The following is an 18327-nucleotide window of genomic DNA, read 5'->3' as shown; positions in this document are numbered from 1 at the left end:
GCTGTTCTAATTTGCGGTTGGCCTGTAGGAGGATGCTCTGAACAACAGGTGTGGATGTGGGAGAGGAAAGATTGAGGATTTTTATAAAGGATAGGAGTTGATGGGTGTGTTGATTGGCTGAGTGGGTGTGTAGGTGAAGGATTAGGTGGGTGAGGGCAATGGATTGTTTGGTTTGGAACTGGTATAGGGACTGATGGAAAGACGGGTTGCAGCCAGAGATGGGAACTTTAAGTGTGAGGCCTTTGGGGGTGATGCCAAATGTCAGACAAGCCTGAGAAAATAAAATATGGGAGTGTAATCTGGCTAGGGCGAAGGCATGTTTGCGGAGGGAATGTAAATAAAACTTAATGGGGTCGTTGTGAAGGTGTTGTGAGGGTGACATGGTACTCGAAGGTGGAAAGTGGAACACGAGGCTGAAATGAAAATGAAAATAAATATGAAAAAATATATGGGGAGAGATAAAGGTAAAATTAGAAAGCAAATGGAGATCTGGTGTGAAAAAAGGCGAAAAAGGGTTGGTTAGGGCTGGGCTATGTTGTGTGTGTGTGTGTGTGTGTGTGTGTGTGTGTGTGTGTGTGTGTGTCTCCATGTGATGTGGGGAAGAGTTTTCTTTTCTTTTTTCTTTCTTTTTTTTTCCTTTCTTTTTTTCTTTTTTTTATGTTATCATTTCCTTTACTAAGTGTAGTAGGGAGACTGTGCTGATGTGTGTTTGTTCATTTATCACATGTTTGTTTTCTGCTATGGCTTTCTAGATGTGGAAGTTTTCTTGCATTTGTATAAGATGTTTGTCATGGTTGCTTATTCTCATTATTTTCATTTCTTGATCCATGTTTGTAGGATGATGGTTGTAGTGTTTTAAATGCTCTGCAAATGTGGAATGGTTTGTTTCATACTTCCAACATCTGATATGTTCTTTGTATCTTGTTTGAAAATTCCTGCATGTCATGCCTATGTATACTGCATCACAACTTTGACATTCAAGTTTATATATTCCTGATTGTTGGAATTTGTCTCTCTTGGTAGCTGGCTGGCTTAGGTGTGATTGAAGGGTTTGCCCAAGCTTATACGCTATTTTGAAGCCCTGTCTCTTTAGGATGGTTGCAACTCTGTGTGTTAGTTTATGTGTGTAGGTCATGGTGTACCATCTGGTTCTTTTCTGTGTGGTGTTGTTATTGTGTGTGTTTGTTGAGTGTGTTTGTAAGTTTTCAGCTTGTGAGTTCTTTTGTATTGTGGAACTGTTGTGTTTGTTTTTTATTTGTGTTTTTATTTTTTGATTGAGCTTGTGTACCACATGTGCATCATACCCGTTGTTCCTAGCTATTTGTATGATTGTACTCATTTCCTGTTCATAGTTTCTCTTGCTGAGTGGGATTCTGTTTAATCTATGTAACATGTGTCTTAGTGCTGCAAGTTTCTGGCTGTGGGGGTGGTTGGATGTGGAATGTATTATTGTGTCTGTGGCTGTTGGTTTTCTAAAGATGTTAAATGTATGTTTACCATTTTCTTTTTTAATTGTAATGTCAAGAAAATTTATTTGATTTTCTTTTTCTTTTTCAAGTGTGAATTTTATGTTCTGATGATCTTTGTTTATTTCTGAATGGAGTTCATCTATTTTTTCACTTGGCTCATCTACCAGACAAATAATGTCATCCACATATCTGTACCAATATATGATTTTGAAACTTTCATTTGTGGTTATCTTATCAAATATCTGATTTTCTAGGTGACTGATGAAAATGTTTGCTAGTGTTCCTGATATTGGGGATCCCATGGGCAGTCCATCAGTTTGTAGATAATATTCTTTCTCAAACTGAAAGTAGTTTTGTTCAGTTGTCAGTCTGAGCATATCTGTTATTTCTTTTATTGCGTCTGTGGTGAGGTTGCTGTGGGATGAGATATTTTGTTCTATGATTTCTATTTTTTCTGTGATAGGGATGGAGGTATACATATTTTCTATATCGAATGAAATCAGTGATGCTGTGTGTGGTACCTGTATGTTCTGTATGTTTTCTATTAGGTTTCCTGTGTTTATCACTGTTCTGTTGTTTTCTACTTTATAGTGTTTTGTAACTAACTTTTGGAGGTGTTTGGCTATGCGGTATGTTGGGGCTTTCTTGAAGTTGATAACAGCTCTCATTGGCATTCCGTCTTTATGTACTTTTGATTGACTGCGGACTGTTGGTGCTTGTGGGTTTTTCTTTGTTAAGTAGTATTTTTTTTGTCTGTGAGTGTGTGTTCAATGTTTTTCAGTGTTCGTTTCACATTTGCCTGGAATCGTGTAGTTGGATCTGACTTCAGTTTTTGTATGGCGTTGGTGTTTATGTATTCCTTGGTTTTTGTGATGTATTGCTCTTTATCCATGAGTACTGTTACATTTCCCTTGCCTGCTCTTGTTATTAATACGTTATTGTCTGTTAACTTTTGTTTTAACCTTTTCATAGTAGCTGCTTCTGTTTGGTTGTTCTTATTGTGCGTCTGCTGTGTTTGTTTTATTATGCCTTTTATTTCTTCTTTTACTAGTTCTCTTGTCAGTCCTATGTTTATTTCACAATTATTTTGTTGTTCTTCACGTGTAAGGATGTGTTCGGTTTCTACTACGAGATTTTCTATGTATTGATTGTTCACTTTGCTATTGGTGCAGTGTTTCAAACCTTTTTCCAAGAGCATTTTTTCATTTTCGTGTAGTTCTGTCTCTGTTAGGTTAACTAAGTGTGGATGGAATGTGTGTTGGTGTTCATGTGGTTTCACATTTAAAATATAAATGTGTTTTTGCATCTTTTTTACTGTTAGTTTCATTATCTTCTGTTTATGTTTGGTTTGTAAATGTTTCATTTCTGTGTATGTGTTGTGTTCAGTTTTTTCTACTAGTGCCATGAAAACTGCGGCGTTTCCTACGTTTTTTGCTAATTCTAGATGAGTCTCATAGAGCATCATGTTTAGGTGCTGTTTTTTCGAATAGAGCATCTTAATTTCATGTAGTAACCAATATCGTTCTGCAAATGATTTCGACTTTTGTGCCACTGTAGAACTGTTTTTAACCTTTACATTAATGTAATTTGGAATTAAATCGTTCTTTTTGCATGTTTTGTTGAATTTTATATGCTGTATCGTCTTATGGAGTATCAGATGTATTTTCTTGAACCTGTTGTACACGTTGACAGGGAATGCTTGACATAGCTGTATTGACATCTTCAATTTGTTTGGGTTCCGAGGTCACACACATGTGTGATTACAGTGACTGGCAGAGAAAGTTGGAAGTATCAGAGTAAGATACAAAGAAATGCTCCCCATAGGTGAGAATATTAAAATCCTATTGTTTAACTGCTGAAGCATTTAATCAAAGTGCCAGAGTTTGAAATGCTTCTAAAATCCAGTGAAGATCACATAGTACTAAGTACAGAAAGCTGGTTAAAACCTGAAGTTGACAGCAGTGAGATTTTTGGGGAAAATTGAAGCACGTATTGAAAGGATAGGCTAATGGCAAATGGACATGGTGCATTTGTTGCAGTAGACAAGAAACTCATATCTATCAACACAGAAAATGAAACTGCATGCAAGATTGTTTGGCTACGACTCTATCAGGAGTTGGAGTAAAATTATAATTGGATCCTTCTATCAACCACCAGACTCACCTCGTAATGTAATCAAAACCTTTAGAGAAACCATCAGTTCATAAGTGCATAAGTATCCCAATCACACTGTAACCATTGGAGGAGACCAACCATCCAACAATCAATTGGTATATTTACAGTTTTGTTAGTAGTAAGTATGAAAAGATATTCTGTGTAACATTACTAAATACTTTCTCTGAAAACTACCCTGCGTAGATGGTTCAGAGCCCCAGTTGTGATGGAAATGTATTAGATATAACGGCAGCAAATAAACCTGTTCTCTTTTAGTAAACCTGCATCAAAATTGGTATCAGAGACCAAGACATATTAGTAACAACAATAATTAGCAAAGTACAAAGGGCAATTAAAACAAGTGAAAAGATTTATAAATTCAGTAAACTAGACAACAAAGCAGAAGTGTCATATCGTAACTTTTAGCTCACTTGAAACTTTTAACTCAGGACAGGAGGATGGAGAGGAACTCAAGTTTAAAAGAATAGTTCACCATTCACTGGGTAGATATGTACCCAGTAGAACAGTTCATGATGGAAATGACCCACCATCATATATAGTCACAGTAAGGAAACTTCTAAGAAACACACTACTGCATAATAGGTGCAAAACAAAGCATACAGCTACAGACAGAGAGATATTGAATGAAATGTATTTGATTGTCAAAGAGAGCAATGCATGAAGCATTCAGTGACTAATGTAGCAGAATATTGCCAAAAGATCTTTCACAAAACCCAAAAAACTTCTGGTCATATAAAAAGCTGTAAGTGGTGGGAAAGTTAGGTCCAGTCATTCATGGATGAGACAGGACTGAAATGGAGGGTAGCAAAGCAAATGCAGAAATTCTGAACTTCATTTTCCAATGTTTCTTCACAGAGGAAAACCTAGGAGTACTGGCCCAGTTTAGTTCTCATACCACTGAGAAGATCAGTAAAATAGATATTAGTGTCAGTGGTGTTGATAAACAGTTGAAATCACTGAAACTGAAGAAAGCTGCAAAGCCTGATTCCGTACTGAATCTGTAGCTGAGTTAGCCCCTCTTTTAATCTACCATAGATCCCTCAAAATAAAAGACCATACCCAGTAGTTGGAAGAAAGCACTGGTCACACTTGTCTATAACAAGTATAGCAGAAGCAATCCACAAAATTAGCATCTAATGTCCTTGCCATCCATTTATTGTGGAATTTTAGAACATAATCTGAGATCATACGCAATGAGGTATCTTGAGCGCAATGACCACCTCCATGCCCACCAGCATGGATTCCAATAACATAAAACCTGCAATTTTTTCACATGACATACTGAAAGTTCTGGATCAAGGCAGGCAGAAAGACACAATATTTCTTGATCTCTGAAAAGCATTTGACACAGTACCACATTAGTACCAAAAGTATGATCGTATGGGGTATGAAACGAAACTTGGTTGGACTGAGGATTTATTTGGCATGGAGGGGACAGCGCCAGCAAGGCGTGTTGTGTCCCTTGTTGTTCATGTCGTATATTAATAACCTTGTGGACAATATTAATAGTAACCTCAGACTTTTCACATATATTTCAACTATCTATAAAGAAATACTGTCTGAAAAAAGCTGCACAAATATTCAATTGGATCTAGATAAGATTTGAAACTGTCGCAAAGATTGGCAACTTCCTTTAAATGTTCAAAATATAACACTGAGCACACCAAAAAGGCAAAAGAATATAATATTCTATGACTACAATATCAATGAGTCACTGTTAGAAACGGTCAACACATTACTAAAATTTGGATATAACACTTAAGGACATGAAATGGAACAAACACGCAGTGCATGCACAAAAAAATTGTGATATCTGTCCTAGAGCATTGCTCAAGTGTGTGGACCCATACCAAATAGGGCTAACAGGGGATATTGAACATACATACACAAGAGCAGTACAAATGGTCAGAGGTTATTTTGACCCCTGAACATTTTCCTGAAGATGATGATAGAACTGACTAACAGGGGATATTGAACATACATACACAAGAGCAGTACACACAGGTTAATTTGACCTCTGAACATTTTCCTGAAGATGATGATAGAACTGAACTGATGTACACTATCCCATGAAAACCTACTTACAAAGTTTGTAGAACCAACTTTAGGTTATGAATCTAAGAATGTATAACAATCCATTATATATCACTCCCATAGGGTTTGGAAGGACATGATTAGACTAACTGCAGCACGTACTGAGGCATATGAGCAGTCTTTGTGCATTCCATGCATGATTGGAAGAGGAAAACGCCCTAAGAACTGGCACAATGGGGCATACCCTCTGTCACACACTTCGTAGTGGTTAGCAGAGTACAGATGTAAATGTAGATCAGATGTTGCTAAGTTTACTGTAGAACTCTCTGCGCTGTTGAGGAAGAAATTACATCAGTACGTCTTTTCTCTTTTTGAAACTGATGAACAGGGTGGGTCTTTCGGATGCAGTAATGCATTGTGTATATCAGCCATGGTCTGTTGAATGCATTGATATATTTCCATTCTTCAGTTTCAGAGTAAAAATTTTTAATAACTATTTGAGATAGACAAGTATGAGACAGTTTGATCATACTACATTTGGAGGTCTTTACACCTGTATTGGCAACAATGTTTCATCAGAATCTTTAAAAACAGTTGCATGCATTTGAATTACAGGAAATGGGTTCATAGCTTTCAAAAATGGTTCAAATGGCTCTGAGCACTATGGGACTTAACATCTGAGGTCATCAGTCCCCTAGAACTTAGAACTACTTAAACCTAACTAACCTAAGGACATCACACACATCCATGCCCGAGGCAGGATTCGAACCTGCAACCGTAGCAGTTGCGCGGTTCCGGACTGAAGCGCCTAGAACCGCTCGGCCACCGCGGCCGGCGTTCATAGCCTTAGCTGACTCAACTACCTTGTATAAACCTTGCAAAACATGAGGCGTTGCTTACCTTTCTTCGCTTCTCTCTAACTGCAAAATCTCTCTTGCAGCTCAAAAAGCTGTGCCTACTCACCAAAAACTTGTGTGTTACCCCTTCAAATAATCGCAGGCTAAATGGAGGAGACCTGGGTGTATGTTCTTGGAACTCCAGAGGCAAACACTGACAAAGACTATGTGCCATCTAGTAATGAAATTTTGAAACATTTTATCTATAGTTTGGAACTCGGAAAAAAGTCTCTAATGTCATGTGACCGACAAAGTATTGAGGACTCAATAGCACTAAAATGCATTCTGTGAAAAAATTCCAACATTTGGAATTTCTACTCTTCAAATTAATGTGACCACCGCCTACATTTGATGTGCAATAACTACTCACAGAGACAGAGAGAGAGAGAGTTATGACCTCTGGCAGCAACAGCAGCATTACCAATGGAGTGTATGTAAAGCATGCCAGATGCAGAAAACACTGTTACAGTCATTGTTCTACTACAAAAACAGAGTGATTTATCTGATGTCCAAAAAGGCAAGATCATTGGCTTTGGGGACAAGGAAGGAAGCATTTCCAAAATGGTTTGGCTTGCAAAATGTTTGTGTACCAACATGGTTAAAGCATACCACACATGACAAAAATGGCACTATCCAAAACCGGCACAGAGGCAATTGTCATGTGCCAATGGCTATAAATGACAGTGGTGTACATGCCTGCAGAAATGTGTACAGGTGAACAGATGTTGAGAAACTGACTGCCAAGACGAACCAAGTGTCTCCTCAACGATCATTTGGTGAACGTTGCTGCCTATGGGCCTCCGCAGCATGTGCCTACTTCATGCATTCACACTGACTGCCGTTCATAGCGATGAAGGCTGGAATTTGCACACCAGTACTCCAATTGAATGTAAACTGAGTGGCAGCAGGCCTTTTCAGAAGAATCGTGTATTATGCTCTGTTGAACAGATGGCCATTGGACTGTAACAATCGTCGGAAGGTCCACGCCAGAAGGCATTCCCTGGGTGATCTCGTCATACTGGAAGGCATACTGATCAACACAAGTGTACATCAATTCTTGGACACCATGCCCACCTGTACATGCAACTTTTTTTTCCCTCTGCAGAACGACATCTACCCACAGGAAAATGCAAAGTGTCATGCAGCTCACAGTGCAAGTGTATGGTTCGAAGAGCACCAGAATGAGTTTGCTGTACTCCCTGGCCACAAATCTCTCAGGATTTAAACCCAGTCAAGAATCTGTGGACCACCTCAATCGGGCTGTTCACCCCACAGATCCTCAACCAAGAAATGTAGTGCATCTGGCCACGAACCTGGAGTGAGCATGGCTCCGCATCCCTATCAGTACCTTCCAGAACCTCACTGACTCTCTTCCTGCACATCTTGCAGTGGTCCGTGCTGCGAAAGGTGGTTATTCAGGGTTTTGATAGGTGGTCCCATTAATGAGACTGGACAATGTATAATACATTATTGAATCAATATGTTTAGGAGAGCCATACTCTGTGCCATGAAGGATCTCAGTGACTCCCTGTGACTAGCGCTTGAGAGGACAGCCATAGGGTTTATTGGATCACGCAGTAGCGTACAGCCACATCACCTACCATGATACTGCAAATGAGCTTGTTTACAGTATGATAAGTATCCATGTGGACAGTGCAATGGCATCTGCAGAAGACTGTCAGCTTGGTGATCACTGTTGCAGCTTCCTTTGATCTGGCTGCAGAGAGACGCTCAAACACTATCTGTGTGTAGAGGCTACTAGGCAAATACTGCCACATTCCACTCATCACTGTCATCCGAGCTGTGCACCTGGCAAGATGGTATTGGATGCCACTCAGTGCAGAATGTGATTTTGTGTGTGTGTGTGTGTGTGTGTGTGTGTGTGTGTGTTTTGGTGGCTTTGAGGGAAGCAACGGCTATGCAGAAGTGGAAAGTAGAAGGTAGAGACCGCAGATGCTCGGGCTAGAAATGTGACACTCATGGCACCAGATCCTAAGAGTTCGTGTGGCATATGATGACAGTGAATTGCAGACTGGGAGTGAGTGACAAGACAGAGGAAGGGAAGCCCGGCTACCCCCTCCCCGACCCTCTTCCCATTTCCTCCCTCTACCCAACCCACCTGACACAATCTCCTCACCCAGTGAACCTGCCACAATTTCAATCCCAGTACTGTTTGTTCACCTGGCAGAAAGCTGCCACACACATTTGGTATTGGGTGAGGGGCACCTATTGATAACTCAATACTTCTGCTATTCAGGGATTGGTCTCCTTTGCTCTTAAAGTATTTACCTAAATTTTAATAGAGTATTTTTCTTTTATACTTCCTGGTGTTGCAATTTTAATGCCTTGCAGTGCAAAAAGCTCTATTTGGGGGGGGGGGGCAGGGGGTTAAAAGTACATTAAGATAAGGCAAAAAACAGTCATGTAAATATGATGCTCTGTTTTTCACAAAGAAAGCAGACTGTGTTTGGAAACCAGCTGATAGGTAGCACATCATTACAAGAGATAGAAATTAGGATCCATGAAACATATAAATAACTAACTAAATCAAAATGGCTTTATGATCACAACAAATTTTAGATTCAGCTCTGAACCTCAGGTAATACAACTAGGCAGCAGTTTATTTTGTCCAGGAGAGAGCTCACCAGTATTTTGCAGTCTTTTACTGGAATTACAGGTCAGAAACACATGACCACATGGTACACCATGTACCAAAAGTACACATCAACACATCTTCTTCAATTGTTGAACCCATTAGACTTTCAAACCGACTATGCGAAAACTCACCTGCAGAATTATTAACTATTATTTTTTCTTGTGTATGAAAGATTAAAAATTGAAAACTTACAGAATAAACCAGAGATTTAATTTACCTTTAAGTCATACTGAATTTCTGCCTGCTTTTCGACAGTTTTCGTACAAACAGTGTGACCTTAGAAGATTATGCTCTGAAACAGTGATTTGCTAGGAAAACATTGCCCCTTTCATTTGAAGTTACCCAAAATTCATAAATAATAAATTCAATACTAACTACATTCCAAATTCACATTAAAAGATCATTGTGAGAACTGTGGCTACATCAGTAGTGTCAAATAATTGTGAAAAATTAAATATATCTACAGAAATATTACTGTACTACTCTCCATTTACTGAGACAACGAGGGGCTTGAAGAATGGAATGATGCGGACAGTACATAAATTTATAGGAAAACGTACTTACTTACTTCCACAAATGTAATGTGATAAGTTTACAGGTAGATAACCATAGGGGAACAGGGACATAGAGATAAAAGACAGAGAGAGAGCTTTATACCATACTGTTTTTCTCTAATGAAATCCTTTAATAACAGAGCTCAAGATTCTTGTGTTTATCTTCAGTTATCAGTATCAGCATTTTGTTTATTTCTGAGCAGTGTGACTAGTTTCTTGTAACAACTTAGCATGTCTCTTAGCTTAAAACTTAATCACTTTTATTTCTTTGCTGTTTACATTACACAATGAGTTTTGCCATGACAACTTTTTTAACACATGGCACATTATTAAATAAACAAAAAAATAATTTCTAGTGGCTTTTCGAAAATAATCTCCACAGCTAAAATGACATTTCATTTATTTACTTAATGCTGCATTTTAATTGCCAGGAAAAATACTCAAGTGGCATCTACAGACGATCATGTGCAGTTAGTCCTCCATGAGGAAGGTCGAGGGAAAGACACAAAAGCTGTGCAAGGTGGGTTACCATTTAGCCTAAGATTTTAATCAGTTAGCTACTTTCTTTAAATACCATCCATTACATTACACAGTGTTGTCCTAAATTACAGAAACAAGCAATGTATAATAATTTTCAGTGCAAAATGAGAATGCGAACATAAAAATTAAGCCAAACAGTAACCTGCAAGGACAAAAGCCACCCTTTTGCAGTCAACACACCGTATGCAATTAACTGATAGTTTGCATATGATTAAAGATCAGTTCTGTAATTAATGATCCTTGAATACTTTATTGCCTTTAAAAATTTCATACATGTTATACTCTCAGACAAAAAGTTTTTAGGTAACAAAGTACATTAAGGTAGTTATTCGTACAAGTGTTTTACAGTAATGCTTCAAAGTGATGACCACCACTGTCAAATGCCTTCAATGTTGTCAACCAATCATGCACAGCAGCTCTGTGGCATGAATTGGTGGTACTAACATAAAGATAAATGTATAAATATCTTGCTGAATAGTACAATCTGCCTTTCTCATTGTAAGGGTACAGCACTTCACAAATTGCTGTTTCATCTTAAGTATGCTGCAGCAAAAGCAATTTGAGAAGCTGAATGTCAACAGAGGCTACTCCCCTTATGAGTTACTGTATGGCATAGTTCATATGGTGTTTTGTGCCCTGTATTGCACAGGGTATCACCTGGCAGTGTAATTTAGGACCACCATGTGTATGCCATCAGAAAATCTTCTGAAGATCATTCACCTTCTCTTACAAAGAATCTCCCACTAACAGTAATAAGCACATTTTGTAAAATGTTGACAGTAGCAGAGCTGAGGGTTCCCACCAGAGAAGCATGGAGTGCTGATATGCGGCAGCACCAGTCCTGGAAATTCAACAGACGAAATAACACGAATCGAGACCAAGGAGAAGAGGACTTCCACTCATTTAGAAGCCTTCCAGGTCCACATGTTATCTACACAAGGGAACTTCAAGCACTACAGCAACAACATCAAAGAGCTGAGCATGATAAAGATGTTTTTGTAGAAGATATCGAAGGCGGTCAGTTAGAAGGTCCACGAGAATTACGGCTTAAGAATGATACTGATTTAGATGCTGACTCAATACGTCGGCATGAAATGGAAAGGGGCTCAGATATTGGCAGAGGTGGTGCCGATACACTTGAGCGACAGAGGGTTCTAAGGGACAGGAAAATGGTTGGCACGCAACATTTGCATAATGCTGATTTTAAGAAAAAGGAAGCTGCATATTCAGAAAGAGCTAATGACCATGTACGAAATCCAGGTGATGCTGCCTACCACAGAAGTGATCCCGACCATGGCACAGTCCATTTTTCAAATGCATACAATAATACAGTGTACGTCCATGGTCAAACAAACAATTTTGCAACTGATGAAGTCATCTTAAGAAGAATAAACAACTCTGAAACATCACACCATATTCCAGGAGATCAGCAAACAAGTGATCCTCATCAAGTGAATGATCTGCATGGGGCACATATATTGGTAGCTGCTGATGAATTAGACTTAAGAAGGTTAACAGAAACTCGGATACCCGAGGGTTATCGCCTTATTTTAGAAAGAACAAGTCCACAAGATGATAGTGATAACAAAACACCGGTGGGAAGGGAACAGTATTTCATCCAGGAAGGGAACGCAGAAATTTTGCGCCTTGTAACACGAGGGCGGTCCGACGAAGAAAATATTTCCCTGCAACATCAAAGGCCTTCAACATTTCTCCCCGCTACTGAACAACACATTCGAATTGAAAATGGCAAGGAAATCATTATGCAACGCTTCATGCAAGATCAACACAACAATACACCTCAAACTAGTTCATTACAGCGGGACAATATTAAAATGAAAAAAGAGACGGAGGAACCTACTAGTAGAAGTACTGGTGAAGGAAATTTAAGTGGAAGTTTACAAACTGTAATAGCTGCCCATGAAGTCTGCTTACAAACTGAACAAGTTAACAATGGGCACAGAGAAATAACTAGAAAAGGAGATATCACTCCACAGCTCCATGAAAATGATAAACATATTCAAGATGATGTGAGAATAAGAGCGGGTCACATTTTACAGCCATATTCTGTACTTGGTGGAGCAATTAGTGAAAGTCAGGATACACAGAGTTTACCAGCTCAGTACTCCATGGCTACACAAACAGATGTCGACATAGGGACACAAACAGATCCCCTACCAAGACGTGCCATAAGTGACAATGATGATTCATTCACTGAAGAAGAGGAAGACTATGTGGACTACTCCTCAGTAGTCCTTATCAAAAAACCTGGCAGTGGAAAAGGAATTCGGTGGGTCAGAAGGAATGAAAGCAAGAAAAAAAATGTCAAGACTGAACATCAGAAAAAATTCAAGGATGGGCATCATCCACGTAGAGTTTATGTGAAGACACCCATCATGGAAGAAACGGAGAGTTCTCTAGAACTTGCTGAGCAACACACATCTGCAGCACAGGCGCCAGAAGATACTGCAGCTACAAGCAATTATACTGAAAACAAGTCTAGTATGCTTAGACGGCAAAAAATAAAAAGTAAAATATTGTCTAATGTCTCTGAACAAGAACCAGTGACAACAGAAAGAAAAAAGAAGAAGTCAGAAGTGCTGGAACATGAAGAGGAATCATTATCAGATTCTTTAGAAGAACAGTCACTGTCTAGAGACAAAGATGATGGGAATTACAAAAAACATAGAAGAAAACATCAGTCAAAACAACATTTCCAAAGAAACTCCGAGTCTTCAGATGAGGATCATACACCTGAAAAGAAGGAACCAAATGAACATGATAAGGCATCATCAAAGGCAAAAGATAAGAGGGGTACAGGTAAGAAGATAGAATTTGATTCAGATGTTAGATTTTACTATCGAAAATCATCCAGCTCTGTTCACAGCAGTCCTGAAAGATGGATCCAAGTAAAACCAAACCGACCTAGAAGCAGGTCCCTATCAAGTCATCGAGCTACAGAAGAACAAAGTGAAGTAACAGACCATGAACTACTGGATAAACTGAAGAGACCAGGTATGAAAACTGAAAAAAGCTTTAAAGATAATGATGCCTATAACAGTGGTGATGCACAAATGGAGCTTTCTCGTACAAAGTCTACATCTGAACTTCAAAGAATAAAGAAAGCTGAGAGTTCAGCATCACAACAAACAGTCAGAGCCAAGTCAGTGATGGATAAAAGACCTGCTCCTGTTACAAATTCTAGTCAGAAATTGGATGTTGGTGGATCAGCTGTGAGAAATTCTCGTTACATGGATTGGTACAAAACTAAAAAAGAAGAAAGAGAAAGAAAGAAAAAAGAAGAGGAGGAAAAGAAACTAAATCAGACAAAGAAACGAAAAGTAAAGTCAACTGTTACCAAACATCCTGACACAAAACAAATTTCTGATACTTCCCAATCCAAATCAACATCAGAAGTGGAAGACAAAACAACAACACCTTCCTTGAGCCACAGTGAGAACTCTGATAAAATTAATCCACAGAACCATGAAGAAAACAAATCTACAACTCTCAAACAAAATGAAGTTAAGCCAGAGGATGACCTCGACTCTGGTATTGCAATGTCATCTCTTTCCACACAAACTCAGGCCAGTGCAACAAACAAGAAACGACGACATCAGGAACTCCTTGAGAAAAAGAGTGTATTTGCAATTGCATATAACGATGTCCATACTGAGCAACTTAGGCCAGACACTTCCTCACCCTCTTATTAATAAAATTCGTTTTATCAAACTGTTACAAAGACTTCTGATGCTGTTAGTGTTTAATATTTCATACATAGGACTGTATAATTTTTTGAGTGGACTAACAACTATTTTATGACAGTTCTATTAGTCTTCCGAAAAAATGAAAAGTAATGTATTTTGATCTCATCTTGTATGACATATGTTTCAGAAATCAGATTCTTTCAGATATAGCTTCCACACTCTGTTGATAAATAACTCTTTTCCAGAATGACATTTCTAAAAGGTAGTCATACCTGAAACAATAGGATGATGATTCCGTATGTGTAAGAAAAGGAATCATCAAAAAATTCTACTTTAAATAATTGACAATATGATTTCCTCAGAGACACAGAACACAAGTTTTTATGTATTCTTTTCTGGAACTTCATAATGTGCAATATGCTAACTTACTACTGATTCAAAAGAACAATGATACGCTATTTTCTAAGTTTCCTTGTCAATGGCTCTCGATAATGTGTGCATGGCAAATCAAGTGACTAGATAGTCAACGTGAACATTCCACTTTTATCCAGATTTAAACATATAATTTTAACACAATCCACTTCTATTATGTCTTTATTTTTATCACTTATTCTGATTTCCTATCTAGTTTTGTATTGTATGATATGTATTTTGAGATATTCAGAATCAACCCATTTAAGCTGTAATCACGTTTCTAAGCTACTGAGTGTACTAATAACGGAGTCAGGATTGTTTTCCTTTTTCATAATTTTCAGTTAGAACAGCCATATGTGACAAGTATCTGCACAAGTTACAACTAAATTTTTGGAAAACAGTTCTCAACAAGAGAATTCCAAGATAAAAATAGTCTCAAGACTCACAGCACTGTGAAAATGATGCCAATAATGACTTTACGTGGTTACCACAATCAGCAGTTCATATTTACAAGAGCATAGAGGATGAAAATCAAATAACAGATACTGTATATTTGCAGAATTCTAATGAAAGTACATGAACAGGCCATTGTTGGTTATGTCCATGAGATTAATTTTAAGTACCTACTGACCTGAGGCCTAACATACTTACAAATTTATTGTGAACTGACAGATAAATCATGTCACATAAATACATAAGGAATGGTCTTAGATGTATCCTGTGGCAATGCATGAATATCAGAAACAAACAAGCTGAGTCTGATATGAATTGAAATTAGTTCCAACAATACACTGTTATGCTGCTTTGTGGATTTGTGACAAAAAAGTAGTAAATGATGAAGACAGTAGTGGTTTAAACAGTAACAGGAATAATGTAATATTCCTGCAACACATTAAATGAAAATAACTTTCCTAAAACTTAAAAGTAAACAATGGATGTGGCTTGAAGAGTTCTTGTAATTCAATATTTGTTTCCCAGAAAATATGCATAGAATGTGCTAGCTCTGAGACTGCAAGCCTGCTTACTGCGTGACAGCATGTTAGAACTAGCTAGTGAACATGGATGTTGATAAGCTATCAAGTACTTTCAATGTCTTTTTAAAGAAGATTAGACCACCATTTGATTGTGCCTTACTATATTTATCTTCCTTAGGTACTTGCTTTGGACTGCCTTAACAGATATGACATAATAATGGTCTAACAACTTTCAGCAGTGTACTTGATAACGGCATAAAAACCAAAATGCGCTAGTACGTAAGATAAATATAGTAATACACAGTCAAATGGCAGTTTACTCTTTTAAGAAGTACTGTCTGACTGTGTCTCAACACCATCAAAAACTTTTTACTTTCAATGTGTTTTACCCAGAAATTGGCTTCTGCCAGACAGAAAAGGAACAGATCACAGACTATCACTGTAATTTCTACAAATTGCCGAAAGTGCAGAGTAGAGAATAACCACATTTCAACACACAAAATCACAAAAGATGTCTAATAATGCTTCATGCTGCCATATCTACACTCACCCATCATGATGGATCAATACTAAAACATGACAGTCACCACAGTATTATTTCAAGTATCAGGCCGTATTTGTGGCTCAGATAAAGCAGCAACATATCCTAATATGTGGCTTCTGTCTACAATAAAGCTGAATATCTGAAAGTGTACCCAGTGTCAATCAGAACGTGAACACTGTCTTCAATCACTCATTGTGCCCCAAGATGTACAACTTATTTCCATTCTTTTTCAAATTTCAGACTGTAAGTATTTTTATGTTAAGCAACAAAAATTCTATTTTGTACAGTTTTATCCACCAGTCGCATTCCATAGTATTTAAACAATGGAAATCTGGGATGGAATAACAATGTTGGGTGTTGAAAACTGATCCAGTGCCCACAAAACAGGAGGCATTGATAGATCAATTTTTTTAATGTAAATTTCAGAACACCCAATGACAACAAAAACACTATTGTCTTAGCTTAAAAATTATTTTAATTGGTGTACATAGCAGATATAAAAGTACAACTGACACAAAACAAATGTAAATTTTTATCGAGGAAGCAGTCAAACAGCTGAGTATGCAACAGGAACTGAGCACTAAATGAGTACTGAGGATTGAATGATAACATACAAGCCATCATTCTCCTGCATAATTCTGTGATATTGTTGTACTATAAAGTATTTTAATGTATTTCTTGTTAGTGTACAGTTTGATGAATATATTCGAAAAATTTTTCTTACTGTCTAAATCGTAACATTATGATGTTTGTATCCTGTGTGCCTTCTTGTAAAATTTGTAAGGAAATTGTTATTTTGTAATACAAAAGAAAATGTAAAATCAATAATAAAACATACAAGCAATATGGCAAATTAACATTTATAATTTATTCATGCCCAAAATGTTTTAAAAAAGCTAAGGTGAACAAAAAAATGTGCACTCACATAAGAATAAAAGAAAGAAACTTACATTAACATCACACAAAAATTTGGGCATCCTTAGTACTCTTGTCCTTGCATTCATCGGATCATCACTGTGCACACACAAGAACTTTCAGAACAGTTTGTTTACTCTCGTAAAATGTGTTCTTCACCACATGTACAAGAACTATTGCATCTTTAGGAAAAGCTCACACATACATCTGAACTCTACCTGACTGAATTGCTGCATAGCCTATTCGCTATTCTCCGAATGATCCAGGTTTGATCAAAACTAGTAAACAGTGTAGACTTCATACAACTGCTTAGGTGATTCCAACTTTAAGTTTATTTTGTCATCCTGGCATGGTTTTTAACCCTGACAGTACTTCTTAGATACTCACTCACAGACCATAGGCTTGCCTATAGCTTACGCGCCGGGTACTAAAAATTGCTCCTCATTTTGAGCCAACCAGCTTATAAACAATTTTATTAAGCACTACATCATTGTAATTTGGAGACTACTGCGACTGTGATATTTGTTAAGGTACTCTTTATTTCCAGACATGAGCTTATTTATGTTTTTTGAATACAGCTTTTGAACATTTCAAATCGTCATCTTCAGACCAATGCACAGCACAGGATGCCCATACATTGACACACAGTTCACTGAGGAAAATTCCAGCAGAGAGATTGATACTTCAAGTCTGGGAAACTAACTGAAGAGCAATATGGTGAGCCTAAGCACCCAGAAGACTTTATCTTCAACTACTGTAATTCATATGAGAGGGATGCCAAACCATCATGCTTCCTGACAACTCTGACGATAGGATATGCTGTTTGTTGTGAAGGTCTTGCTACTGTTGCTAGTTTATTGGAACATGTTTTTAATTTGGGTACTTCTTTTCTGTATGGCATAAGGTACTGTAATAGCCAAGCACTACCACTCCTTATTTCCTCCACAATTACATTCTCTTTGAATCACAACAATCTACTGTCAGTATACCATTGGTAACTCTTCTACACTGTCCTGACTACTGTCTCTCTGCAGGAACCATTTGCGTCAACAACAGGCGAGTGAATTTGGTAATTTTTGGGAGGTGGAAAAAAAACAATAACAACAACACTGAGTCATAACAAATAAACACATGTTGGTAGTAGTTAAAACATTGGGTGATTTCCCTTTTGTCTACTGAAAGTATGATTAATCATGTCACCTTCGAAGTGCTAACTAATTTCTGTGACATTAGTGTCAACATTAACTCGTGTAAAGCAGGCTATTGCTTCTAGCAACCACTGACTTAAGATATTCTTATTTTTGTTGAGTCATAAGGGTCAAGGACATGAAAGAGAGGCAGTTGAGAAGGGAGTGGAGACGTTGTTATATCATATCCCCCATGTTATTCAATGTGCATATTGAGTGACAAGTGAAAGAAACTTACTAGAAATTTAGCAAGTGAACAAAA

General features: G+C 37.8%; 1 protein-coding gene across 1 annotated transcript in view; it reads left to right on the top strand.

Annotated features, from left to right (window-relative positions):
* LOC124777398 (cadherin-86C-like) overlaps positions 1-14648 on the top strand; it is a 286282-nt gene extending 271634 nt beyond the window's left edge. The window contains exons 19-20 of the mRNA XM_047252795.1: positions 10216-10304; positions 11108-14648. Coding sequence (XP_047108751.1) covers positions 10216-10304; positions 11108-14037 — 3019 coding nt within the window. The 3' untranslated portion in view covers positions 14038-14648. The remainder of the gene's footprint in view (positions 1-10215; positions 10305-11107) is intronic.
* Positions 14649-18327: the final 3679 nt, after the last annotated feature.

This window comes from Schistocerca piceifrons, chromosome 1, assembly GCF_021461385.2.
Source record: "Schistocerca piceifrons isolate TAMUIC-IGC-003096 chromosome 1, iqSchPice1.1, whole genome shotgun sequence".
Classification (NCBI taxonomy): Eukaryota; Metazoa; Arthropoda; class Insecta; order Orthoptera; family Acrididae; genus Schistocerca; species Schistocerca piceifrons.
Note: the sequence above shows the minus strand (reverse complement) of the source record. Positions and strands in the feature narration are given on the sequence as shown.